Source organism: Peromyscus maniculatus, chromosome 15 (genome assembly GCF_049852395.1).
Source record: "Peromyscus maniculatus bairdii isolate BWxNUB_F1_BW_parent chromosome 15, HU_Pman_BW_mat_3.1, whole genome shotgun sequence".
Classification (NCBI taxonomy): Eukaryota; Metazoa; Chordata; class Mammalia; order Rodentia; family Cricetidae; genus Peromyscus; species Peromyscus maniculatus.
Genome location: NC_134866.1, coordinates 31,577,125 through 31,604,747, shown reverse-complemented (window position 1 = coordinate 31,604,747; position 27,623 = coordinate 31,577,125). Strand labels below are relative to the sequence as shown.

Below are 27,623 nucleotides of genomic sequence, written 5' to 3'. Positions count from 1 at the left end.
AGGCACCACAGGCTGCAGAGGACATAATCAGATACATGCTCTCTCCTGGCACAGTCACGCTTTGGTTTGAACTCATCTAATTATTTACAGTCATGTAAACAGTGGTTGTGACACTGTACAGAAATATTAAGCTTTTTGATTCTCTGTTTCCACATTATGTTCCTAGATTAAATATCTCGTCATACATTTCCCCCTCTAAGGTTATGGGAATCTGTACAAGATCAGTAATTGTTAAAGTCTCAATACCTAGTAATCGGCTAAGTCTGTTTACATGCAGCACAGTCTAATAACTGCAGTTAAGAAAACATAAACGCAAGCAGCGCGAACATCTACCAATCTTCAAACAACTCAATAACAGAAAGGACAAAGTCTGTTTGAAAAAATGTATTTTTTATTTCATAAGCACTGGGGGGTGGGGCGGGACACCGCACCCTATCCTCTTGCTCCATGCAAACAGCTCTTAAACGAGATTCTTCAAATTTTTCGTTTTTTCCATTCTGGTTCATTCTTTGATTCTTCATCATCAGATTCCACTTGGGCAAACATGGTTTTAGGCTGAGTTCTAAAACGAAAGTTAAAAAGAGGAGGAAACTGTGAGCCACCATTTCTTACATTACGCATTGACTCTTTTATTAAGCAGGAGCAAGCCTGGGGAACTGATTGCATTTCAATTATTAAATATAAATCATTAAACTTCTGGCAAAGAAAAGCATAGTGGAAATTTAATTATGTTCAGGAAAAGAGCCAAATATTCTTTTGAAGGTTTTCCCTCCATGGCAGACACTGTATGCTGGCCTTCCCTTAAATAAAACAAAAAGGAATCAAATCCAGTGGACCCTCATGTACCATAACGTCCCTCTACTGCCAACTGAGGCAAAAGGCAAACTATATGGCCCCACACAAGACCCTACATGATATTTACTTACACCTACTTGGGTTATTCTTTTTCTTAAGTACATGTGACTATGATACAAACGGGAGACTTTGAGTTAGCAGTTTTCTTACCTGTTAAGTTTAAAATAGTAACAAACATGCAGTGACTTGTACCATTAAAATTTTAAAGTCAAACAAAGGAGCAACAATGGATTCCCCTCTCCAGATCAATGCATGGAAATGCCAAGCACTGAGGCCACATCATTGAACACACTGGTAACACTGCCATACAGTGTCTCTGCTAGATGCCCCGCCCCCCACACAAGTCATCAAGCAATCTCTGTGAGAGGATCTTCTGTGCTTTGCAAGCATACCTGGCTCGATGACATTCCTATTTCACCATTCCAACGAAGAAAACTCCAAGAAAGTATCACAAGGTTTCAATGTACTCAAGCTACTGAGATCTGCACAGCTACCTAGAGCCCAAGCTTTCCTCATACTCAGTTCAGATGGTTAAACTCCTTGTCACTTCAAGATACTGTTATGGCATCTACACACAGGTCCCAGCTCTAACAGTTCGAAGGGCAGCTGCAGACTTTCATTGGCCCCAGTTACTAGAGAGAAGGACCATGGGCTTCCAAATGTATTGTAGCTAAGCAATTGGTGTTTGCTATACGTTATCTTCTAGCAAAGATGCTAATCACTGGAAAAATCTACAGAGGAACAAATGTGCAAGCTTAAAAAGATTCTTTGAAATAGATACTTAACTTCTAAGGCTATCTGGCAATATCTCACAGGATACCAGATCACCAGTGTCAACTGTGATAAAACTTTAGTACTAAGATGCAGCAGGGATGCTTCTGGAGATGGATTATTATAAATGAAATGGATGTGGTGTCCCAGGAAAAACACCTAGAGCTGTTTGGTTGCAAGGGTTAATTTGCCATAGTCCACCTACTTCCAAAAGTACTTATAGCAGGTTGGTGACCAACCTGACGAGGCCCAGAAAAAATGAAACTGTTTGACAGCAGGTGGAAAGAGAAAGGCTGCAGAGGAGGAGGCCACATTCTCGTGGGACAGAGATGGAAGGAAGTACTGGTTACACAGGTATATGTGTTTGTCAAAACTTGAGATGGCTGCATCTTACACTTCTCTGTATGTAAACTGTGCCTCAATAAAGTTCATTAGTGAACACAATCAAAAGGTTCAGAACTAAGAGATGAGAAGATTTAAATCTGAACATGAAACTTGTCACTGGAAGCTGAGAAGATGGCTCCACGTGTAACATAGCTTGCTGTGAAAACGTGAGGATCTGAGTTCAAATCCTCAGCACCCACGTACAAGTTGGACAAGGTTACATAAGTGTTATAACCCAGTACCTGGCAAGTCAGGCATGAGGTGCGGCAGGCCCTGGGGGATGGCAGGGATTGCTGGCTGTCAGCCAAGTTCCAGGTTCAGTGTGAGATTCTGTCTCGAGGATCAAGGCCGAGAGTGATAGAGCAGGATACCTGACATCTTCTAGCCTCCAAATGTGTGCCTGTACATATGCACACACTTCACACACTCACACAGACACATATTCACACACTCACACACACACACACACACACACACACACACACACACAGACATACACACACACACACACACACACACACACACACACACACACACACACACGGCGTCAATGTAGGAGGGGTTTGTTGGGAGAAGGGCCCAGAAGAAGTGGGAAGAGGAGCAGAGAAGCTAACAGGGGATGAAGATGACCAAAATACATGGCATACACAGAAGACATTACCAAATAATAAAATATTTCGTTAGATTCAACAAATACATCAAATTGTTGGGAAAATGTTAGGTGTTTACTCTAAAGCCATCCATTTCTCTCCCTGGTTGGGGAAAGTATCTAAAAACCTCCATCCTGCTCCTGGGGCGTGACGTGGGGGAGCAAGGAGACCCTCAAGACTCTGCAACAAGGGGAAGACTGTCTCCTTCACATGAAGGGGAAGACTGTCTCCTTCACATAAAGGGGAAGACTGTCTCCTTCACATAAAGGTATAAACGGTTCCAGCCAAGGGGAGATAGTTCTCATCTGGAGAAGCTGTATGAAGTGACTGAAGATGATCAAGCCCAAAGTTTGGGTTTTAATCTCAGGCCCATTTTGTAAGAAATAGCCTCTAGGGGCTGGAGAGATGGCTCAGGGGTTAAGAACACTGGCTGATCTTCCAGAGGACCTGGGTTCAATTCCCAGCACCCACATGGCAGCTCACAACTGTCTGTAACTCCAGTTCCAGGGATCTGATGCCCTCACACAGACATGCATGTGTACAAAACACCGATGTGCATAAAATAAAATATTTTTTAAAAAGAGAGAAAGAAATGGCCTTTATTCCTGAAATGGAAGCATAGGGAAGCGATGGAAAATGGGAGGTGTAGCTCACAGAAACAATCCATGCCCACCCCACCCCACTCAGGTGCCAGAACAACATTCAAAAAGAATAGTTTAGAACCATTAATAAGAGCTCTTTGTTTGCTAAATAAAGACAAGGCTCTTTCAAAAAGACTCTTGCAGTAGCTCGTGGAACATCTATGACCTAATGAAAGTGCCTTGCAGGAGCACAGCAAAACAACCTTGCAGCTTTCTTCAGAGCAATTCTTGCCTTTGAATTTATTTCCACCAGTTATTGTTTTGAAAACGAGTGGGACTCCACACATGAGAATGATCTTAGCAATCCAATTCAGGTCTATCTTGGGGCATTTTGAACGCTCTTTAGTCACCACTTGACCAAGACAATGAAGAACAGAGATGATTGGGCAATCTCAAACAAAGTTAAGAATAGAACGAGCAGATTTCTTCTCTAGGGAACGGCCTAATTTGCCCTTGGCACACAAAAGTACTATAAAAATAAATCAACCATGCCAAGGAAGAGTGATGAGACACATGCAAACGGACACAGTATTAATTAATGCACTAGAAGACTGTTTAAAGCTGGTCTAGAAACCCCCGCTTTGGGAGCAATGGCACATCCTTTAAGTCTGTTAAGTGCAGATTGCCCTCAGAGCCACTTACAGAAACAGAATTGGTACACTGATCTTAGCACAGTCTCCACTGGGTACTTCTATGAGAGACAGTGTGAAAGCCAGACCAATGGACAATGAAAACACAGCAGCAATTCAGAGCCACATACATACATTACACAGATTCTACCTCTTCAAGAAAGCGTTTTCACTGCCCACCATTCCTTATTTTCTATTTATGTTTTTTTTTAAGGTTTACTTATTTCTATTCTATGAACACGGGCGTTCTGCCTGTCTGTGCATCTGTGCACTAGGTGCACGCCTTGTGTCTGCAGAGGCCAGGAGAGGGCATGGGATCCCCAGGAACTGGGATTATAAATGACTATGAGAACTGAACCCAGGGCCTCTGGAAGAGCAGCCACTTAACCACTGAGCCATCTTTCCAGCCCCTTACAGTCTAACTATTAATAGTCAGTCCCTTGAACTTGAGCCTTGTGACAGGTTCGTCTCCCTTGTCCTAACCAAGAACCTCTAAAGCAAATGGCTTAGGAGAAATGAAGAGAACGATGAAAATCTATGGGTGTCAGCAGGTTCCTGAGGATACTGGAAGTTTCCAAGGAGAACCTGGTTAGTGTCTGTTTTATGAGATCAGCTTCACCCAGACCCATTCTTTCATTGGCTAATTTTCATGTGTTAGCCTAAAATCTAGGTGTCCAAAAAGGCTGGTGTGAAATTGCAGCTTCTAGGTTGATGAACATCTGATTACATTTGGTAACAGTTCATCAGATTATCAAGGACAGTTACATTTCAGCGTAGTTACTGCCGGCAACCACTAAATCAACTAATCAAACAAGTGCTTGCTGTCTTGCTCTCTCACATTTCCAGTAGACCCTGCATTTGCTACAAGTAAAAATGATTTCAGGAAGCTAACACAGAAGCTTCTGCAAATGTTCACCAAATCTACAAGTTCTAATTTGGTAACACTTTGTGCTAATTTTTCTTGATTTTTTTTTTTTTAAAAATTGATCTAAAGATTTTGCATTATTTATTTTTGAGATTATAATATAATTACATTATTTCCCCTTTCCCTTTCCTCCCTTCAAGCCCTCCCATATATCCTTCCTTGCTCTCTTTGAAATTATGGTCTTTTTTCCTTAGTTCCTGCTACATGCATATGCTTATATATTCTATATATAACCTGTTCAGGCTGTGTATTTTCAGGGCTGACCATTTGGTTTTGGATAACCAAGTGCTCTTCTCTGGGGCAGACTATTTCTCCTGCTCTCCTGCCTTCCTTAGTTGGCTGAAGTTCTTTGTGAGAGTAGAGAGTTAAGACATAAACCAACAGGTTTCACTGATGTGTTTGCATATGTGTGTGTCATTATACTTCATTCTCATCCATCTCCCTCCATGATCCTGTCCTCTTCTGGTCTCTTTCTCCCCACACACAGTCCTCTTCCCTGCTTTCATGTCACACTTATTCCATTATTCCCTTGGATACTTGCAAAGAAATTCTTCAGATGATTTGTTCGACATGAGTTGTGGTGAGTGTGTACTCCAACAAGATGACAGGGACCCATGGGAAGTGAGTACCCTTCAGTGTTTCCATCTCGAGCAGCCAGTGATGTGCAAAGGTTCCCCACACTGCAATCTTCTAAAGGGCATGTTAGGTTGTATGAGAGACTCCAAGTGTCAGGAGGACTGTCTTTTCTCTCATGACTAAGCTCTAACCTATGTCTCTGCAAATCCTTCTCTAACACTGAAACCAGGGTGAAGTCATCACAATGTCTTCAGCTGCAATGGAAAGTCCACAGGTCACATTCTTTTTTATTATGGATGTGCTTCTGATATGATTCACACAAGAAGCAGAAAGCAAGCTCCTGGGTAATAGGAGGAATATGAGGGGAAATCACTTAAAATATTTAATCATGAGTATGTGAGTATAAACCACAAGCTTTTTTGGCTTGGGGCCCATTGTTTATTATGAAGGAAAACCTCAAAGCCAAAGCCAATTATAGCCATGACTCGACAATCTGACACACTTGTTAACCCTGTTAGGATGAATACAGCCTGGTTGAACTCTGACCCAGTCGTCACAATTGCAGAATTATTAAGATTAAATAAAAGGCTTGACCAAAAGATTCAACTTGAAATGGCCCCTTCTGTCTGTGATGAGCTAATCAACATTTTTTTTTTTTAAAGACACTGGGGATGTGTAAGAAGATCAGAGGCAACAAGATGCTTAAAGATAAAGAATTTTCTACTTTCTTCAGGAAATGAAGGCATAACATTTTGGAAAATAAACACTTCTTGGACTTATAGATAGAGTGCAGTGCTCTATGCTTGAGAGTCCAGAGACTATGAGAGTAGAAAAAGGACAATTATGAAATGTGGGCACAGAATAAAAAATGAAGACTGGAAAAACAAACAGAAGAACCCTGTAAAATCATCATTAACTACCTTATTATCAAGTGGGTAAATAAGTAAGAACAATGAAACCTTTAAAAAAAAAACAAAAACAAAAACAAAAACAAAAACAAAAACAAGCCAGAGACAGGCCGGGTCTCATGAAAGCCCTCTCTAACTTCTCATTTATGTGTTTCTAAGTCCATGCCCAGTGAGCCTGGATGGAGCCCTACCCTCCTCTTTTGCAGACAAGGGAAAGAGCCCTAGTAAGGCAAGAGCTGCACTTAGCAGGCAGCAGCAGAGCTGGAAGTACATTCAGGGCTTCTGATTCTCGGTCTAGGGTTCCCTCTGCTAAGCCATGCTGGCTCACACAAACATCATCTCAACAACTCAATAGCTACTATTTGCTGCACCATGAGGAGAAATGATCCTCAGTACTTAGACACCAGAAGCCCATCATGAAGGCAGACCATCTATACTCCATCCCAGCTCTGCCACCTGATACCTGTGGGTCAAGTTATACATTTCCATCTCCTCATCTACAGAGCAGGAACAATAATACTGCTTACCTTAATGGGTTTTGAGGATTATATGATACAACATACTGAGATTTTTAATAAGTCTATCACAGTACTAGTACAATGAAAGTCTCATTAGTATTATATAACTTATGTTAGATAATAGGGACTCTTACTTCATACAACTGACATCTTTTCAAAAGTTCTATGTATAATATATTGAGCAAAATAATTCGTATGTTAAATACAACATTGTAACATGCTATGTTTTCAAATCCTGGGGAGAATTTTTTCTCTATAGAAATGATTCATTTATGAGTCTTTTATAACTGAAGTTGTCTAGTCTGTAAGTATGAATTTTCTTAAGGAGGAATAATTTATGATTCTGAGTAATTACTTTTGTATTATTTTCAAGCATTAGTGTACAAAATCATCACTTTCGGCACTTCTTAAAATGTAGATCCTCAGCTGGAATCCCACAGAGTCTGTTAGCCTGGAACAGACCTGGAAATTCACATTTTAGTCCTCTCCCCAATAAACCCCTCCCCGACTGCCTACAAGGCAGGCAGTTCATAAAACCAGCCCAAGAAATACTGTCGTCTACACAGGCACATGGTGGACAACGACGATCAGCACATCAGTATAACTCAGGGGGGAAAAAGATACTTTTCTCTCTGTGGGTTTCTGTCTCTTACTGTCACAAATCACATATCAACTTTTCCTTGCTCATAAGGACTGCTTTAGATATGGCTTATGAATTCAATATGACTTTAAGTGGATTCTTTACAGGTTGAGAATGATATTTTAGAGCATACGCAACACACACATCCACACATCTTGTATTTCAAAAGATAAGCACAGTGAAGTTAAATTGACTGAACCAGCAATAATGGCAGCTTCTCTGGCAAGAAGGGCAGCCATGGCTGACAGAGCTGTCATGCTGGCAGGCTGCTGGCCAGGCTCCGAGCTCCCACACATCTATCCCTGTCTGATGTGTAAGCTAATAGCATTCTGGATCTACATCCTGCCCCTTCCCCAGCCAGCTCTCTTCCCCTCCCTCCAGCAGCATCTTTGAACAAGAAACTGTAACTGAATCTGTCCATGTGTGGCTGAGTAAGAGTCCTCTATAATCCTGCTGGGTTTGAAAACTTTCATGGCTATTACACTGCTAGTGTCAGGACTCGCGCTTAGCTCCTCAAGGGATGCATGTAAAGTACTCAGACTTCATCAGCAGGACCGGAGAATATAGGTGAGTATATGCTGTGTGCAGCAGGAAGACTTGGGGAATGTCTAACCGTGCTTCTCTGTGTTAAAGCGAGATATAGTAAATACATCTTCATTTCATCACTGACAGAAGTCAATTGCAGCGAAGAAAAACAACCAGACACACGTTCTCAGTTACAGTGACCTTTATGAAAAGATCCTTTTAAATATTAGCTTCCCTTCAAACACTTTGCTACTTGGCAGTCAACAGTATACTGTAGCAAATGAACACAGAAGGACCGCACTGTGAGCCCAGCTAACAGATCACATGCCACACACAGGCAAGGCCTTCAACTTAGCTAACAGGCAACAAACGCAAGGCACCAAAAACGGACGGAAGGAAAGAGTGGGGAGAAAACGCAGCAGAAAGCTGTATGGCCATCAGTGCGTAGTGCTCGGGTTCGAGGCACTGAGGTCGTACCAGCTTCAGGCCCTCCAAGCAGCACACTCAAGTAAGGGCAGCACAGCAGTGTGCTTCCTCCCCACCTAGCACATCTGTCCAACTAAACATAAACCACTTACAGGGGAAGAACAGTCTTCAGGTAGTACAGTCATCAGCGAGCGCCCTGGGCTTCAATTAATTCTACTGAAATAAACCTGAAAACCCAGATGGATGACTGCCCAAGAAACATACCAGTTATGAAGCCACCTTGGAAAGTCCTAAAATCTAGGCAGACTCTGACAGGAGACAGTGGGGGGGGCCTGGGGATGGTGGGTAAGGGCCTCATCTCCACCTTGCCCTCCACAGAAGCACACACTTGGGCAATTCTATTTGATAATGAAATATTTACAGAATACATAAGTTATAAAAAGGTATTTTTTTAGGAAGCCAGTCTAACAACCAGATAACAAACTATAGGGAGGTTGTATCAAAATTCATGATATGTAGATCAAAGCAGGAAAATCATGTGATTACTTCAATAGAGATAAAGGGATTTTAAAAAAACTGAAGGAGCCAGTGAAATGGTTAGAAGCACTAGCCATATAAGCCTGACCACCTGAGTCCAACTCCTAGAGTCCAGAGTGGAAGAAGAAAACCTACTCTCAAAAGCTGTCCTCTGACCGCCACGCTTGAGCCAAGGCAGGCTGTGCTCACGGGCATCACACACACACACACACACACACACACACACACACACGAGCCAAGGCAGGCAGTGCTCACGGGCATCCCACACAGACACACACACACGCGAGCCAAGGCAGGCAGTGCTCACGGGCATCCCACACAGACATACACTTGAGCCAAGGCAGGCAGTGCTCACGGGCATCACACACACACACACACACACACACACACACACACACACACACACTTGAGCCAAGGCAGGCAGTGCTCATGGGCATCACACACAGACACACACACACACACACACACACACACACACACACACACACACACACGAGCCAAGGCAGGCAGTGCTCACGGGCATCACACACAGACACACACACACACACACACACACACACACATGAGCCAAGGCAGGCAGTGCTCACGGGCATCACACACAGACACACACATGAGCCAAGGCAGGCAGTGCTCACGGGCATCACACACGGACATGCATGATGATGACGATGATGATGATGATGATAATGATAATGACGATGATGACGATGATGATGAAATAACTTTTAAAATGGCTAAAGGAATGAACAGGGTTTGGCACACAGACACACTGGCCTCTGGCCTCTGCAGGCTGCTCCTCCCCAGGGTCCCTGCAGGTTCCACTCCTCCTTCCAGTCAGGTCTTCTTAGCAATGCTCTGACAACCACATCTAAATTAGCACCTGGGACTGGAGAGATGGATGGCTCAGCAGTTAAGAGCACTGGCTGCTCTTCCAGAGGACCTGGGTTTGATTCCTCACACCCACATGACAGCTACCTACCATATCTAACTATAGTTCCCTCTTCTGGCCTCTATGGACACTACACACATGTGGTACCATAGACACACATATAGGCAAAACACACATATGCATAAAGTTAAAAAAGAAAAATCTCACAAAAATAGCACTTGTCACCACCCTGATTACTCTATGTCCCCTTTCCCAGAAATTTGTATACAAATTATTTAAAATAATAAAAATGCAACGAGTAGCTGGACACAAGACACACAAACACACTCTATATGCAGGCATCTCCATAGAGAGAGGAGTTATAAATCCAGTAGAAGATTCTACTTAACAACAGCACACAAGGATAAAGTAGGATTCAACTTTAGTGAGATATTGGAGAGGCTGACTAAAAGATCCTTTGGAGGAAAAATTGGTACAATCCAAACAAATTTGAAATCCATAGCAACTCTATTCCTAGAATCTTTATAGCACAGGCAAATACATATGCCCAAAGGTACTAATTTCAGTACTGTTTACAAGACCTGAAGAATGAAAACAATGTAACTACCATTTAAGAGGATAGTTTTAGAAAAATAAAATATACCTGTGTAATACATGGAAATTAAATATAAAGTAAAAGAATGGGCTGGATATACAATGGATAGACCTAGCGCAACCTCCAGATATATTCTAAATAGAAAACAATATATAAAACATGCTATACATCTGTGCTTCTATATTTTTACATTTATCTTCACGTGTATACGCTTGTGTGCATTTCACATGCCTGTCATAACACACATGTAGATATCAGATGACAGTACCTGGAAGTCAGTTCTCTCCTTCCACCATCTGGGTCCCACAGACTGAACTTGAGTTGTCGGGGGGAGGGAGGGTTGACAAGTGCTTTACCTGCTGGCCCTTCGTCTTTCTCTGTCGCTGTGCTTTCAAACACTGTAGGTGTCTATACACACACCAGTGGAGTGAACAGTGTGCATTGAGCCCTTTTAAAAATGTAATTAGTATGTGAGAGCCATGATTTATACATGGGCTCTTTCTAGGAGGATAAACATAGCATTAGCATCTCTGCCTAGGAGAATGAGGAACCTGGGGTCTCCCATTTAGTACTCATGGACTCCCCACCTATGTAATGAATGTACTGCTTAAAAACTCAAACATAAAAATTACATAGTGAAGTGAAGTTGGCCCTTTAGTAAGGTGTTGTTATCAGATACTAGAACTGTAACAGAGGAATTCTAGGGCCAAGTTCCTGTTCCAGGTTGCAGCAATGAGCTGCTTTCCAGCAGGCTGAAAAAGCAGACTTTTAGAACTTCATTTTCTTCAGTGATGAGTTAGGCCTTTGACATCTTCCTATGGATTACATTAATATGGTAGATGTTACTAATACCTAACAATAGCTAACAAGTTGTATGACATCTTTTGAAGACATTTCAATGATTTACTTTTGAGTGTAAACACACACATTTGGAACAGTTGGCCATTGAAATGATGTTCGTTATGCTCAGGCATCTTGTAGACTATCTCTGCTTTTGTTTCTTTGCTCTGTCAATCAGTGGCTCTTTCTGAACAAGGTTTCTTATAGCAATAACAGACAACTACTTCATTACAAACAGAAGAGTCAACACAGGCATGAGGCAGAGACTTATCTCATTGTCAATGACCGTTAGCTTACAGACGCGTGCTACTTAGCTGAGCCTGGAGCATGTAGAATCAGAAAGTGGGGACACACTCCAAAGGGCATGGGTGCAGCCTACACTGCTGAAAGATGGCAGTAACTACTTCCTCTGAAGGGCCTCCTACTGGCCAGAGCTGGGACAATATGAACAACAGACCACATGACAACAGCCTCAGAGTTTAGCCACAGAATAAAATAAGCACTTTGAGTTCCTACTAATATTGAATAAGAACTCTGAAGAGCAAAATGTAAGAGAAGCAACAACTTCCTTTAGGAGAATGCAACCATAAATACAGAAAACACAAAAGAAAGAGAAAACCACTCTGAGACAACCACCACAGTAATGGCTGCCACAGGCAAAACTACTTGGACAAAACCCAAGGAAGGAGTAGGATCTGCACACTCTAGAACAGAACCCCAAGAAATGTGCTGATCTGAAACAGAGATAAGAACTGCACAGGGGAGAAACTCATCAAGCGACTAAAGTCAGCATCATCACTAGTAAGACACAGGGAAGACTCGAACTCACTCTCGTTTTTTTTTTTTTAACCAAATATGCCCATTTTCACTACAATCATGAGAAAATTCCACACACACCCAAACTGAAGCTGACAGAATCAGTGACCACTATTCAGGAAAGATACCAAGATCATGAAACATGCAAGAAACATAGCAGAGGCTCCTGCCTGGGATAAAGAAAGGACATGAGAGTAAAATCTGATCAAGGCCAAGGAAAGTATGTAGCTTAGTTCAAGTACTGCAACAATGCTAACCTTGTGATTGTAACAATCGAGAGTGTGTGTGTGTGTGTGTGTGTGTGTGTGTGTGTGTGTGTGTGTGTATCTTTAAGTTATAGTATAACAATTTAAAGAGAATTCCTTTGAGGATATCAAAATTTTAAATCTATTATCTTTCAACAGGCAACACAACAATATGGTTTTTATAAGGGATATCAAAAGTATAAAAATGGAAATGTATTTGAGGAAAAAAAATCTTACTCATAAATAAAGATACTGTCAGGTTTAACAGTTGGCCAGTGGTGGCCACTACAGAGAATAATCAATTTATATGGTTATGTAAGGGTTAGCATCTGCGTAAGTCTAAAACTAGTTCTAGCAAAAATTTCAAAAGCTAATATTTGAAAATTCAAAAACAGTACTTTCCTTGGCATAAATGTGGGTGGTGTGGTAGCATTAAAAACTATTCTACACTCACCCATGTTTGAGGAACTCTAAAAGGCTGGGTTCACTGTACAGGGAGAGTTTTATATAGACAGCTCTCTCTATGAGAACTAGCCTGAGGCAGGAGAATTGCTGTAACTGAGGCCAACCTGGTTACACAGTAAGACTCTGGAAAGCAAACCAAACTAAAACCAAAACCCAACACCCTCACTCCCCAGTTGTTCGAAAGAGACTGGCAAGTCAATATCCTTTGCTTGCTTTTAACCCCCGCCCCCACTGAGGTAATAGCATCACTTTCTAAATCGTTAGGGCAAAGGACCTCATGAGGCTTATTCCCAGCTTTAATGCTGATAACAAACTGCTTCGGTTTGAAATTCACCACTTTGGGGTCGTATGAAATAAGCAAATGTCAAGGCTTCAAGATTCTGAATCCCTGGTTCTGTTGTTGTTTGAGGCAGGGTCTCTCACAGCTCAGGCTGGCCTTGAACCTTGAACTCTGTATCTTTAGCTGTAGCTCGGGTTGGCCTCCAACTCACCCCTTCTGCTATCACTGCTTAGATGCTGGGATCACAGGCATGCTATCACATCTACATTTCTTGGCCCATTCTTTATGCTCAAATATGACAGAGAAAAAAGGAAGTTAATCTTTCCAAGTATTATTGTCATGTTCTTCCCAATTCATTAGACATAATAATTTCTCTATTTTCATTTTCTGTTTTGGTGTTGGGGTTTAATCTATGACTTTGTACACACTAATCACATACTGTACCACTGAGCGACACTGCCAATCCTACTTCTCTATTTTACTTTATTTTTAAAATTTATTTTTAGAATTATCATTAGTGTGTGTGCGTGAGTACACATGCCATGGTGTGTACATAGGGTTCAGAAGGAAACTCTGTACAGTCAGTTCTCTTTGTTGCACCTTTCCATGGGTCCCAGGGATGGAACTGAGGTCACCAGGCCTACAGACAAGTGCCTTCACGCCTAAGCCATCTCTCCAGGCCCTACTTTTCTGTTATAAACAGCTACTTCCTTACTTGGAATACGCCGGCGAAACCCAATATGGGTTATCTTCGGCTGCTTTGGCATGACGCAAAATGGCTTCTCGAGGGTTACTGTCATCAGTCTTGTCCAAAGCAATGTTTTTCACAATGTAGGACGACAGGGTGCCCCCGTGGGTTCCAACTCGGCCACCACGACCTGTTTCAAAAGAAAAAAAATTAGAAACAGAACAAGCAGGTGACACACCATTACTGCTGTGTATGCTTGCATACTAAGCTAAGATCTCAACAGTACTTATATCATCCTTTTAGCTTTCATGGATCAAAAAGTAAGGACCATTAGCCTTTAACATTTACAAACAGGAAGAAGCATTTAAAAAATGTTTTGGTTGATTAATTTGCAAAATGATACTGATATATTAAAAAATAGAAAAAAGCAATCTCTTAAGGATTGTACTAAAAATTTCTCTAGCATGAATTTATTGAAATTCAATACTAAAAGTAACCACTATTCATTAGCTGCTATTTTAGTTTAAACAAATGTATCTAAGGGCTTTCCACAGCCTATGTATGTTATGTTATAGACACTTTGTTCTGTGTTCTGAAAGAAAACAAGGCATATGAATACACTGACTCTTCTTACTTTTCTGCTATGACTGCCTAGGCAGACAGCAAGCTCAAGGGCAAAGAGCTGCAGTGGGAACTGGGTCTCTCCCAGCCAGCATGGTGCCCGAGAAACAAAATGAACTGACATCTTACAAAGTTTGTTTCAGATCTGATTTTTAGAAAGATAAATGCATGAATAACCAAATAATACTGGAAGATTAACTTCATAAATTAAGAAGAAAATTTTAAAAATGACCTCCTGCCAGAGCTTTGTGTGGCCAGTAACTATGACAACTTTTAGAGGAAGGAGACAGCACTTCAGGCTGAGGGGCCACAGAGGTCTTTTGACAGCAATGGATCATTTGGGAAGGCCCACAAAGCAGAGATACTATTTTCAGTGAGCATATGAGTTATGCCCCAAACTGCAGACAGAGGGGGATCAATTGTGCATTTGGGGGTCACAGTAGGTGAGGCAGGAAGTACAAAACTACAAAGGGGAGTCAGTGGACTGCAGAGAACCCTGACATACAAAATGGTGGAGTCTGGGGGCAGCAGCAACAGGAAAGCCAGGGGGTGGGGGATAAAAGCTGTGTGCAAGACAAAGGGAGCAGGGGTGGAGACGGGGAGAGACTCGAGATGCACTGTCTAACTAGAAGGACTTGAGATAATCTAGGCAAGATTATTATTTAGGAACTTTGATTGGGAGCAGGGAAAGTTCAAAAACAATCAAAATAGAAATATGGATGTTTTCAATGCTCGAAGGGCAAGTAGTTCCGGAGCTGAGGCTCAGACAGACGGACAAGTCAAAGGTTGCAGGCTCAGCTGCCTTGAACAAATAAAAGTCAGAAGTGATAGTAGAAAATGAATTCTAGTGCAAGTATCCGCCATACTAGAGACAGTGTGTTGTGCTACCTTCTGCTACACATGGTCTGTCATTTACCTTCTAGTGAAATGGGCAGCTCCATTTTATCACACTGAACCAAGTCATGGTCACTTTCTGCCTTGTGTGAAACCGAATCCAGTTTGGATCCCAGGCTAAGAGGCCAATGTCATATATTAAGCCAATATTGAGAGCAGCAGTTTCAACACTGGCTTCCAAGGAGCCCCAGAGTTCTAGTGAGGTCAGTCACCCAAGGCTGAAGCTGGAGAGGAGAAAGCCCCAGGCGTCCTCTCCAGTTCACAAGTAGCTCTATCAGTTTTATACACTGTGATTCTGGTGCTAGAAAAGAAAACATCTGAAAACCACTAGAGTCTCTCTGAGGGTCAAGAAGCACCCAGCCCCAGAGCTCTTACCATCTCTGTCAGGGACACCACCCCGCCCTCATCCCCTCTGCCAGACAGCTGGCTGGGCCCCAGTCACCTGGGCCTGCCACAGGAGGTTCTGGCTTGTGTGACTTCAGGGGGTCCAGTCTGTCCTTCTCCAGCTGTTTCCTCGTACTTCGTTGGCGGGGCTCACGGAACATGGGCAAGGCGTGAGCTGTGAGAAGTCACATTTGAAAAATTTCATTATAATAATAACCCTTCATCCAAAACATAGCTAATGCATGACTAACTGAAACATGAAATGGAAATCATAATGACAGCCTTCATTTAATAATAAAAGACAGCCTTACTGTAACCAATTAGCCAATTTTGTTTGATACCAGACTCACTGTTCACCTCCACTGGCAGCTAATGGCTCTCAGGAAGCACTGTCATGGAAACACTGGTGAGTCTCATCTCCCTAACCATGGGGTAAAGCTCAGCTGCTGTGGTTTTGAAAAGAAACACTTCAGGAAACCACTTCCTTATTTGTTCTTACAGCACCCAAATACCAATAACAGCAACAGTGTGCCTGTCTGTCCTCAAGTTTCCTCAGATGCCTCCTAAACACTGGAGTCACTTCGCACGTTTCTGAAATGTGACCACCTCTCAGCAGTGGAGTCACAACACTGAGTACTGGAAGGGAGGAGCACTTAGCCCACTGTAAGTGGGTAAAGGCTGCCTTGAATGCAGGGGGCCTGAGTCTCCCAGCGGGGGCACTTGGCCCTCCTTCCACATGGTTGGTACACAAAACAAGAAGGTAATGAAAAGTCAGAGGCACATGTGTCCAACTACTGTCAGGTGTCACTCCGTTCCAGAATTAGATTTTAAACATAAAAAGGATATAGATTGGAGGAGAAACCATGTAACATTTGGGGGGAAAGGGTTATTGTGGAAATAGCTATCTTTTTGTTGACTTGGAATTGCTGTCAGCCATTATATATAGACTAAAACCTGTTTTAAAAGAGAACACGTTTTCATGGGACGGAGAAGACAAAGGTTAAATGTAATTTATAATCTAAATAAAACATCTCTAACACCCCAAAAACTCTTCCAGTCAGTCACCCACTCGCACCTTCTGCCCCTATTTCCAGGTAAGGCCAGTCCACATCACTCACAGGAAACCATGCCTGCCGTGAGTCAGGGAAGCTAAGCAAGCACATCTCCCTCACCACTCCGCCAGCCAACATGACGCGCAGGATTTTTAGGTAGGAAAAACTGCTTTTCACTTCAAATGGCTGGAGGAATTTAAGTGGGCCATGTGTAATTCATGCGCTGGACTGGCTATGACCTCACCTTCAACACTGCTACTCTCTCAGAGTGTCATGGGCTCTCTTGACTGATCACAAGCCCCACAGAGACCCATCAGCAGGAAGAAGGCCAGCAGGGGAGCAGCTGTGCATGGGCTTTAGACTGAGACACTGGTAAAGTCCACAGGGCCACTCTCTAGTACTCATCTCTGTGGCACCAAGGTTTCCTTCCGGGCCTGTTATAGGTCTGAGGCTATGGCTTTTGAAACACAGATCTATCAAGTTAATAAGGTGGTGTGACCCACCTGAGAGAAACCATTCTGCCCTGGTAGGCTTTCTGTTCACACTTCAGATTTTATACAGAAAGTCCTCCAAGTGTGTTAGCACATGGTCATCGATTCCTTAACTAATCCCACTGATGAACTTTGTTCAACATCACACTGCCAGTCCATGGTACAAAAAGACAAATTCAGGGCTCCTAAGTCTAAGCTCAGCATTCCTTCTTGTTTATTCACTGAATAATATGTTGGTCTTTAAAATGCTGTGATAGAATAATGCATTCCACTCAGACAGGCGCTTCTCATTTGGATGAGGAGTTATGTGAGGCAAGCCTCATTTCTGCAAAGAATCAAGAAGCTAAGTGATGTTGTCATAAGACTTGTACCTGTGTCCACATGACAGGAGATGACGTGATAGATGCCACAACTCTAGGGCCTTTCCAACTTCCCAAACAAGCAAAGATGAAGGCGACAGAGCAGAGTGATGTGAGACAGGGAGGAGAGGAAAGCCAACAACAACTTACGCGTGATGATGTAGTCCTGGGTGAGTGTCTCAGCTTGTTTGGCCTTCCGCTGGGTTTTAACCACACATAATTTTGCTCCCCTACAATGAGTTCAAACAAATTATTTTCTTTAGTTCATCTTAGGAACAGGTAGAGCTGAAACACTGAATTCTGGTTCCATTAAAGACTTCTCAAAGCATTCACATGCACACGCACGCACACGCACACACACTCACACACAACCCTACCTCTGTACCTCTGTATGTAGCAGACCCCAGCAGAAATTACTCCATGATAGATGGAGGTAACCCTGAAACACTGGAAGTTCTCAGCCAATGCATTTTTTAAATGAATTTTAAGGTTCCCATACAAAACATGGGTTTTGTTGTAGCCTTTTCATTAATCATGAGATGTTTTTAGAAGCAGTCCATGCAGACTATCCTGTCAAATCCTTAGCTTTCTGAGAGAGACCAACAGATGGGGGCTTGATGACAATGATTACTGAACTCTCAGAAACTCCAGTCTACATGTTGGGGTCCCCCAAGTGAAAGGGCAAAAGAGGTGCCAAGGCATTTAAGACACAAATTTAAAGAGAAATCCACAAAAATGATTTAAAAATGTAAGATGTTCAAGAAACTTTATAAATTAACCACCCTTTTCACCTTAAAGGTCACAGGAGTCCAATTTTAGCCTATGTTCCAGATGAGAGCAACCAGGGTCACACCCAGCAGGCCACCAGCTCGGCATATGTCCGTGTCTCAAATGTCTGGACTGGGGCACACCTAGCAGCATGGCTCAGTGGCTACAGCCCAAAGAGCCAAAAGTCCATGTAAAGTGCCTGCCTCACCTCAGTGATGCCGGGCCGTCTCTCTGAAGAGCATGTAGATAAGCAGATCTCATAGATCCCAGGTTAAGACAGCACCTCCCAAGTGGGTGTCACAATATAAGGCCACTGTCTTTTTAAGTTAGCAAACTCCACGCCAGTACATTAACATTTTTACTTGATTAATAAAATCCTACTCATTGTAAAATATCATTATATAACTTTATTTTACAGGGCAAGGGTTTCAATGCTAGTTCAGAAATCTCTGAAGAAGACAGATTTGTCCACTTCTTTTTAGAGCAAAATTATGGTCAATGAAACTTCATTTATAAAGATTAGTGTTCCTTTCCTCTGAAAGCACGTAAGACCTCAAAACAGGCTTAGCATATGAATTTGTATAGTAACAGAAAGGGGAAAGACCATCTTCTTTGGGGTGGTAACATATGTTCACCTTGTGGAAGAGAAAATAGAGATACCCAAGGAACTAGATGAGCCTCTCAGGAAGTTTCCAGACCTTGGGATTAAATTGATGTACTTATGTTTGACCTGGGGTGAGCTAGGGGCTGAGGAAAAAGTTCATGTGCTATTCCTTTCTGTTGATACAGCAGAACCTTGTCAGATATCCAAACTAGTACCTGTTAAAGCCAAACAAGAGAGGAAAGAAGATGGAAAAGCTGCTTCTGTTTTGTGTGAGTGGCCAGTCCCTGTTTTGTTAATGCCCCACATGTATCACTACTGATGCCACTGTCCAGGGTGTACGAAGAGCAAGCAGACCTTCCCCCACCCTGCACTCAACATTTCAGCCAAAGGACTGCAAATCCCCAGGGAACTTTCGCTTTGAATTCAGTGCAGATCAAGGGTGAGATCTAAATCCCCTTTAAAGCACAAGGCTAGGAGTCTGCGGCTTTACTTTGTACCAGCTGCCTTTTCTGACAGGGTGGATCCCATCAAAGAGAGAAAAGAAGAAAAGCAGGGGTGAATCAAAGCCCCCCCAGCTGTTGTCCTCCATCTCCAACAGGCCATGCCTAGGAAATACCTCTGGCTTTTGTTGGGGTCGTAATACACTTTTGCCAATCCATTTCCAGTTCCAACCATGATCTGGTTCAGCTTTGGATGCCACAGGCAGCGGACAACACTCTAGAAAGGACAGGTATAGAAGTCAACTCAAGACACCAAATAAAAATGAGGGGCAGGAGGACCACTGCTGAGACTCTGGTGGTTACTATGTCAAGTGTCAATGTGAGAGTAACCTGCAACTTTTCAGATGCTTTCTTCTGAACCCTAACATTGCATTCTGTAAGTTATGTTTCATCCCACCTCTTGTTATCCATGTGAAATGCTACAAAAATCTAAGATGTTCACTTCTGTACATGATGACAACCCTCTTTTCCTTGGAACCACAGTTAGGTGGTCCAGTTCCAGGTGAGCCTGGCACTGTGGAATGCTGGCTCCCTGTGAAGCGAAGCACCACAGCAGATCTAGATCTGGCTTTCATGCTTTTTACACACACAATATGTCCCGCTGGACTCAGATTGAGGCCAGGTGGTTATTGTTTTTAGTTCATAAAGATCCAAGCCTCATTAAGTTTTTTTTTTTTTACAAAGAGCACATATTGGTAGACAATTAATAATCTCTCCCTGCCTGTGAGATAAAACAGCAAAGCCATGACAGAAATAAAGCAGATATCAAATGCAAAGCCTTGATATTAACCTGATGGAAAGCTATATTTAAAGAGGTGGCTCACTGGAACCTATGACCCTCTGAATTCATTTCTGGTGAGGAATCAGTGGTGCTCCAGGGTCCCAAAGAACCTGAGTTTTGAGTTCTCACCACCTGTTTTCATTTTGTTTGGGATAAGAGGGAAGAGGTGGGAAGGACAGCACAAAGAGAACCACAGGGGAAACCCGAAACTAACAATGGAAGGCACAAACCCCACACACCAAGTTCTACAAAGCTCGTCTGGAGCAAGATGAGGGGAAGCGCTGAGTCAGCATTCCCCAGCAGTCCATTTCCTGACACGCTCTGCATGTGGACTAAGGGGAAAGAGGGTGCACAGACGCTGACAAGTGAGGTCCTCGGGGTAAAATCAAAGTCCTGGAGCTCCGTCACCTGTGGCCCATGTTCTCTGAGTCTCTGACCCTAACTCTCTCATCAAGACGGGAAACTCTGAGATCCCGAGATCCCTTTAGGTAGAAATTCTGACTCTCATCTGATTGGCAATAGTCAAATGGCTACAAACCCTGTTCTGATATTCCAGAAGAGCTATGGAGGAAGCTAAAAAGAGCCTGCAAGTTTCTAATTCACATCCAGCAATCTTCCAAGGTGTGTGTCACTGAAGTGGACTGACTCATTCTACAGAGAGGCAGTGTTGCATTTCCCCCATTGTTGGAAGGGAGAGAGATAACTCGAAAGGGCAGGTTTTCACACTATTTTAGCTTTCTTTTCACACTTTTCCTCAGATCTATGGCACTCCTATCCAATGTCTGCTAATGAGTGCTAAAAAAAAAAGAAAACAAAACAACAGAAACAGGAGTAATACTTGAAATGAATCCATTATATTGATGGTTTGGTTTTCCTTTCTCTCTGTTTTCCATGTACTTAGTTATGGGAAGGGGCGCTTGTGTCCGCCACAGCACATGTGCGGAGGTCAGGGGACAGTGTAAGAGTCTGTTCTCCCCTCCACTACATGGGTTCCCGGGCCTGCGGTCCCCTACCTGCTGAGCCATCACAGCAGACCCTCTGTCTCTCTCCTCCCTGTCCTTAGCTCTTCTGTGTCACTGCTGCCTTGTGCACACATTCATGGAAGGAACTTTAGGATGCATGTGCGATTCCCTTCCTAATAAATACTGCTCCGGGTTGGCGAGATGGAAGGAAGTATGTCAACAGCTGATATTCTGCAGGGGCTTTGCCACCGCGATGAACGTGAGAACTATGCCTAGGCCACTGAAAACTTCCTGGTGTTGGGTATATGGACACACGGGAAGAGTCACAATCACAGACTCCTAACATGTCTCTGTAACCCTACCTAAGATAGGATCACCTGAGCCAACCCCATCTCAGGTCTCTGCTTAAATGTCGTCACTTCTCACATAGTCGTATTTAAAACTTTGATCCTTTAAGCCAGGCAGTGGTGGCGCACACCATTAATCCCAGGACTCAGAAGGCAGAGGCAGGTGAATCTTTGTGAGTTCAAGGGCAGCCTGGTCTACAGATCAAGTTCCAGGACAGCCAGAACTACACAGAGAAACCCTGTCATAAAAAACAAACAAACAATCAAACAAACAAGACTAGACCCTTTAACTCTGTTCACTCTGCTTTTCTTTATGTCACAGCAAATATCTTTAATGTAGAAATTTCTTTATAGCCTATGCTATATCTTCTCAACTAGAATTCATGTCCCATGGCCAGAGATCTGGATCAGTTTTGTTTGGCAGTATATTCCAGGTGCTTAGACTAGTAGCTGGTGCTCTGCAAATGAGTTAAAAGTTATGGGTCACCCATACCAGAATGGGTTACTTTGTTAAGCAGAGTTGGAAACAATTTTCAAGTTAAAAATAATTCCTTTCCATAAGACTTTGATTTCTGTTTCTCACTATTACAGTCAACTATCATACAAATCCAGCAGAGTTGGTTTCCTTCTGCAGTCTTGGTGAGAACATGTGCATGAACCAGAGAGCAAGGGAAGGCACTAAGGGGCTTTGAGTGCCTTCAGGAACCCCAGCCACCTGTGAACAGCCCCAGGACAATGTTAAGGGCATGGCTTTAGAGTTCTTTCTTTTCCTTGGTTCTCTAGAGGACTGGCTAAGCAGTTACAGGTTCTCAAATATGTTTTCAAGTGAGCAGGGTGAAGAATTGGAAAAGGTCCACAATGTAGGCCTGATAAATTCCAAGACACCCAGCCAAATAGGCAGTTTCCAGGGGCAGCAGGTTACTGTTACTCTCTCCCTCTCCACCAAGGGTGTAAATGTTAGAGAGGCAACTGCTTGGGCCAACAGACCAATGTCTGGTTGCTTTCCAGGGCGTCTGAAGGCATTTCACCTCTATTCTTGCTCACATCCTTTATCTCCAGAGCTCTAAGACACACCACCCAATACTCTGCTCAGCATAGGCTCCTAGGGACAAGCACATTTACCCTCTTCCCATGCTGAAGCCAGGAAAGGCAAGTAAGAGCCCTTGAACTAAACAGTTACTCCAGAGATCTATCCACTCTGGCAATGAGTCATCAAAGCAGCCAATGAGGGGCCTGTGAGCAGACTAACTTAGGCAAAGGACACTTAAGGCTCAATTACCTTAAGACTGGTTATTAATCAAATACTACAGGGATTCCAAAACACAGAACGAAGAAACAGAATTCAAAGTCAAAGGTGGGTGGGCCTTTTTTGTTTATTAATATTTATTGTGTGTGTTTAGCTAACCTTTGTAAACTTTGCAGCTAATGCGCCTCCATACTTTGTCCTGTCAAGGAAATGCATCTTATAGCAGAGAGCTGGCCATTTGCCAAACCAAACAATCCAAGTCGGCGGCAGCAAGCGGAGTTGCCACACTGCTAACTTGTCAAACATCTATACTGGGCTTTGCTTAACAACAATGGACATGGGCCTGCTAGGAGCAGAACCATCAGAAGACAGATGAGCTATAAATACACAGCAAGAGGGTGATCACTCTCAGTCAACCAGACCACGCTCTTTGTAAGAGATGCCTCTTTGGTTAACATGCCTAGACCCATGACATGTACTGATCAATGCTGCAAAGCAAGGGAAGGGACATTCCCAAATCAAGGGACTTGAGAAGATCCCGGAGTCCCAAGACCTACAATATCAAAGAGAAAGGCTTTACCACACCTTACAACAGCCAAGTGGCAGCAGGCCACTGCAATGCAAGAGCTAGGTTCTGAATTGAATCTGCACACTACACTATAGTGGTGTGCTTAATTAAACTGATAAAGTGTTTTAGTCTTTCACTAACCCATTTCATCTCACTGAAACATATGAGTCAACCAATGGCTACTGTTAGCTATCAAACCACAATTCCATTATGGCTCCAAGATAGTTTTATTATTATTTTTTTAAAACAAAGCTCACCCTTGTTTTATTTTAGAATCTGGGCATGTAGAGTAACCACAAACTACCCCAAAGTACTTAGCTCTAGCAGCTGCCACCAACAGAGTAATGAAGGTTAGAAATCCTGAGCAAGATGGCCAGGATGAGTTATAATAATACATGAATGTGCTCAACACAGAGATCCCCCATCCCTGCAGAGATCAAAAGAAGAGGGGAGGGAAATGAGTAGCATGTCCTACCAACACTGTCAAGATTCCAAAACAGGAATTTTTGAATTACGCCTTAGCAAAAGTGAGATGGTCACAAAAATTCCAAATATTGATTTTTGGTTTTCCTGGTTTAGGTGGAACCATGGAAATGGGGAGAAGAGGGAAAGAAGGGCCATGCCTGGACATGTGTTTTAGGACACGTGGAAAGGAATTGTAAGGTACCTGGAACTTTATATTATTATTATTTGATTTTATTATATTTACTTATTTTTATATTGGGGGGTACATGTGCAGTGGGGAAAACCGTCAGAGGATAACTTTCAGAAGACAGTTCTGTCTTTCTACCATACATAGCTGGGGTATTGCACTCAGGTCATCAGGCTTAGTGGCAAGTATCTCTTCCCAGTGAACAATCTCACTGGTCCTGGAAGTTTATATTATTTGATATAATTGAGTCTTTACAAGAATAGTGACCTCATTCCATCTCATAGATGAAAAAAACTGAGACTGTGAGAGAGTAAAGCTTCTGAGTTACATAACGTATAACTAGAGGCAAGGGAATGGGCCGGGTACCTCCAATTCCATCACTCATTTCCTTATGCTATGTACCATGTGGAGCCTTATATTGAATGATGAAGAAAACTGGAAGGTTTTAAATAATTTCCAAACCTTCCAAACTCAGAAGCAGAATCTTAGCAAATTGATTTTAGAAAGGAAAAAAGGAGCTGGGACTGTGGTAAAATGCTTGACTAGCCTTCAAGTACCTTGCATCTGAGCCTAAAGATGCAAGGGGTGGGGGAAGATGGTACCACTAAAGCCAGAAGAAAAATCTACGTTCACAGATGCTGCTATAACAGAACACAATGCCCAAGCAACATTTTAGATGTGTGCGGCACGTACATCTAAACAGCACCATTAGAGAGAAGCCTGGCATCCTTAATAATTTTATACTTTCAACACAATTATGTTCAAATACCATTTCCTGTTCTTCCCAGCTGCTGAATCTTACTGAAAGCCACACTTCATGTGTGTTTTTCACATTTGGTTTTTGTTGTGTGGAAGATGAACAAAGAAGCAAACCCTGATTCCTTGGAAGAACAGGCATTTTCAGCGATTTCCAATAACAGTCTAACATCTGTTCATAAAGGAGATGCCCACAATCATGCAGCCCTGTGCGTAAGAAGCCTTAGCCTCATGGCCAGCCTCAGGACTACCCAATACACTTAAGTGGCCATGTGTACTGACCCGAAAGGGCAAGTAAGAACACAGATCTAGGTGTCAGCCCAAAACACATGAAAGAAGACAGATAAAAATAGGAAGGCACTGGAGAAAAGGTGCTCCAGGTTTCTACAAGCCCATGATTTATTTCACAGAAAAAGGAAATTGTTTCCTACATTAAAATACTGGGCGAGGGAGGTAGAGGAGTAAAGTGGGAATTGCTTCAGTTCCTGCAGGCTATTCGTCTTGTCCTTGCTCCCTCCACTCTCCCAGAGCCCTGTTTTTCCCAACTTTGGTATAACACACGGAGGCCTGGGGGCTGGCCTCATCCCTCTGTGCTCAGGCAGTAAATCTGATGAATAAGCTAGAGTCTCCAAAAAATAAAAGTCCTCAACACCCACCTGGTTCCCATAGAAACATCCCCTGAATGAGGAGAGGAAAGCCAGACCTTTCTCTATACGTCTCTTCTCCTTTTCGTCTTTTGAGATAGGGTCTCACTGTGCATCCATGGCTGGCTTCTCTCCACTATCTACCCTTTTATTCATGTACACCCCAATTTCAAGACAGCCCTACCATAGGCCAGATTTGTCATTTTTCTTGGAAATCTTTTCCCTTCTCTGTCTCAAATACTTCTTTCTTTGATGAGCCAGACAGAAGCCTGATGGTGATAAAGGGAAAACGCTGGACCACTCATGTATGCAACACTGCACCTGCCATACCTGAGAGAGCAGTCCTTCTCGGCCTTCCTAGTGCTGTGACCCTTTAGTACAGTTCCTCATGGTGTGCTGAGTCAACCGTACTACCACTTCATTGTACTTCATAACTGTGACTTTGCTACTGCTATGAATCACGTGGTAAATATCTGTGTTTTCCAATGGTCTAGGCGACCCCTGTGAAAGGGTCATTCGAAGCCGCAGGTTGAGAACCACTGCAAATAGAGACACTATGCTTTTAAAATTTCCATCTAATTATCATATTAATTCCCAACAAATCCATGGAAAGTATATCTATTAAGATCAACTTACTTTAGGTTATACTCTAAAATTGAGATAACCACTAAAGCAGCAAACATCTGGAAACTGGTAGTTGTCCTTGATACTAAATGAATCACATCTGTATTTGATAATGAACTTGAAGAATTTCATCACAAGAAAAATTTCTCAGAGAAAATAGAATGTCTCTTGGGTAAAAGAAATTAAACACAATTTCCCTCATCTAATTCAAAACAACAAATGCTAGTTTGCTCTAGTCCCAGAAACTGAGAAGAAATTATGATGAGAAAGGAAGCACAAATAATGACTGGAGAAAGTCTTGTTATTGCTCTTACTGATGAGAGCAGGAAGCGAGAGGACACTGAGGCCGGAATCCACAGTGACACTGGCGGGAGGTCTTCCTGCATGGCCCAGGGACCAGAGGGCCTGACAAGGAGAATCCATTTCACACAACACAACTCCCCATTAGTGTGCACAGCACAGGTTACTGGAGTTCTAGGACAAGGAGGCCTCTCAGACCTGAATGGCATTTGAGGTACTGGAACCTCAGGCTAATCACTTCTGGCAGATATACCTTTGGATATCACATGTTACCATTTATAAGGACCAAGTTGTAAAAGGGATGGTCGATTCCCTCTGTTTCCTTGAAGACTATAAAGTTAATGGTCATATTTTTCTGATCTAAGTGAACTAAATTTAATCTTTTATCTTTTTAACCTTTCTTTGTGAATTGTTTTTTAAAATATATTTTTACTTTATTATAAAAATTGGAAATGAATAAAAAACATCATTCTCCAAAATTAACCAGAGCCAAAGATTATACAACTTGAACTTATGTACAATAAGAATTGGTGTTGTGTTTTTGCAGGCTTCTATTACCTTGGGGAATTTTTTCTCATACAGTCAAAAATTTCCAATGGCCAAATTTTTCCAACCTGATCAAAATTCTTACAACCTAATCTCCACAGACCTAGGCCCTTTATCTTTCACTTGTCAATATTTAGAGATGGAAATAACAATAACAACAACAACTAGTCCTTTGTTTATCTGAACAAAACACAAATGTATAAAACATATTAAGCCTCTAACTACTAAACAAACAATATATGTGATCAAAGAATGGAAATAATTAAGCAAGAAAAACTTTTAAAAAATGAAAAGGAGTAGACTCTCCTGGTATAGATGAGTTATACAGAGCATTAAAATAACAGTAATTACCTAACAGTACAAGTAAATATGTTTTAAATACCATATTATTTTATCTTGCCCTTTGGGATCTTGAAAACCCCTCCCACAAGACTATTATCTATGATTCCAGGAAGGGAAAACACTATTCTGAGATATATGTTAATTATAGACTACTCATGTCATCCATACTACATGAAATTGTGAAAATTTCGCCAGAGCTCTGATAGCACAGACTCTTCATCAGGTTGGAGAAGACCTTAGGAAATCCTACAGGTCACCAAATCCTTCACTGGCCCATCAGTGACCACAGGATGGTGCTGCATTGGATGGCTGAGCACTAGGCATTACTGTAATATATGTTTATAAATTATTTAAAGACTAATGTATTTTTCTGTTCATT

General features: G+C 42.4%; 1 protein-coding gene across 2 annotated transcripts in view; it reads right to left on the bottom strand.

Annotated features, from left to right (window-relative positions):
• Positions 1-373: 373 nt before the first annotated feature.
• Wdr70 (WD repeat domain 70) overlaps positions 374-27,623 on the bottom strand; it is a 241,147-nt gene continuing 213,897 nt past the window's right edge. For both annotated transcript variants that reach the window (XM_076551820.1, XM_076551819.1), the window contains 5 exons: positions 19,593-19,693; positions 17,755-17,834; positions 15,761-15,877; positions 13,831-13,993; positions 374-562 (listed from right to left, as the gene is read on the bottom strand). In XM_076551820.1, coding sequence (XP_076407935.1) covers positions 475-562; positions 13,831-13,993; positions 15,761-15,877; positions 17,755-17,834; positions 19,593-19,693 — 549 coding nt within the window. In that variant the 3' untranslated portion in view covers positions 374-474. The remainder of the gene's footprint in view (positions 563-13,830; positions 13,994-15,760; positions 15,878-17,754; positions 17,835-19,592; positions 19,694-27,623) is intronic.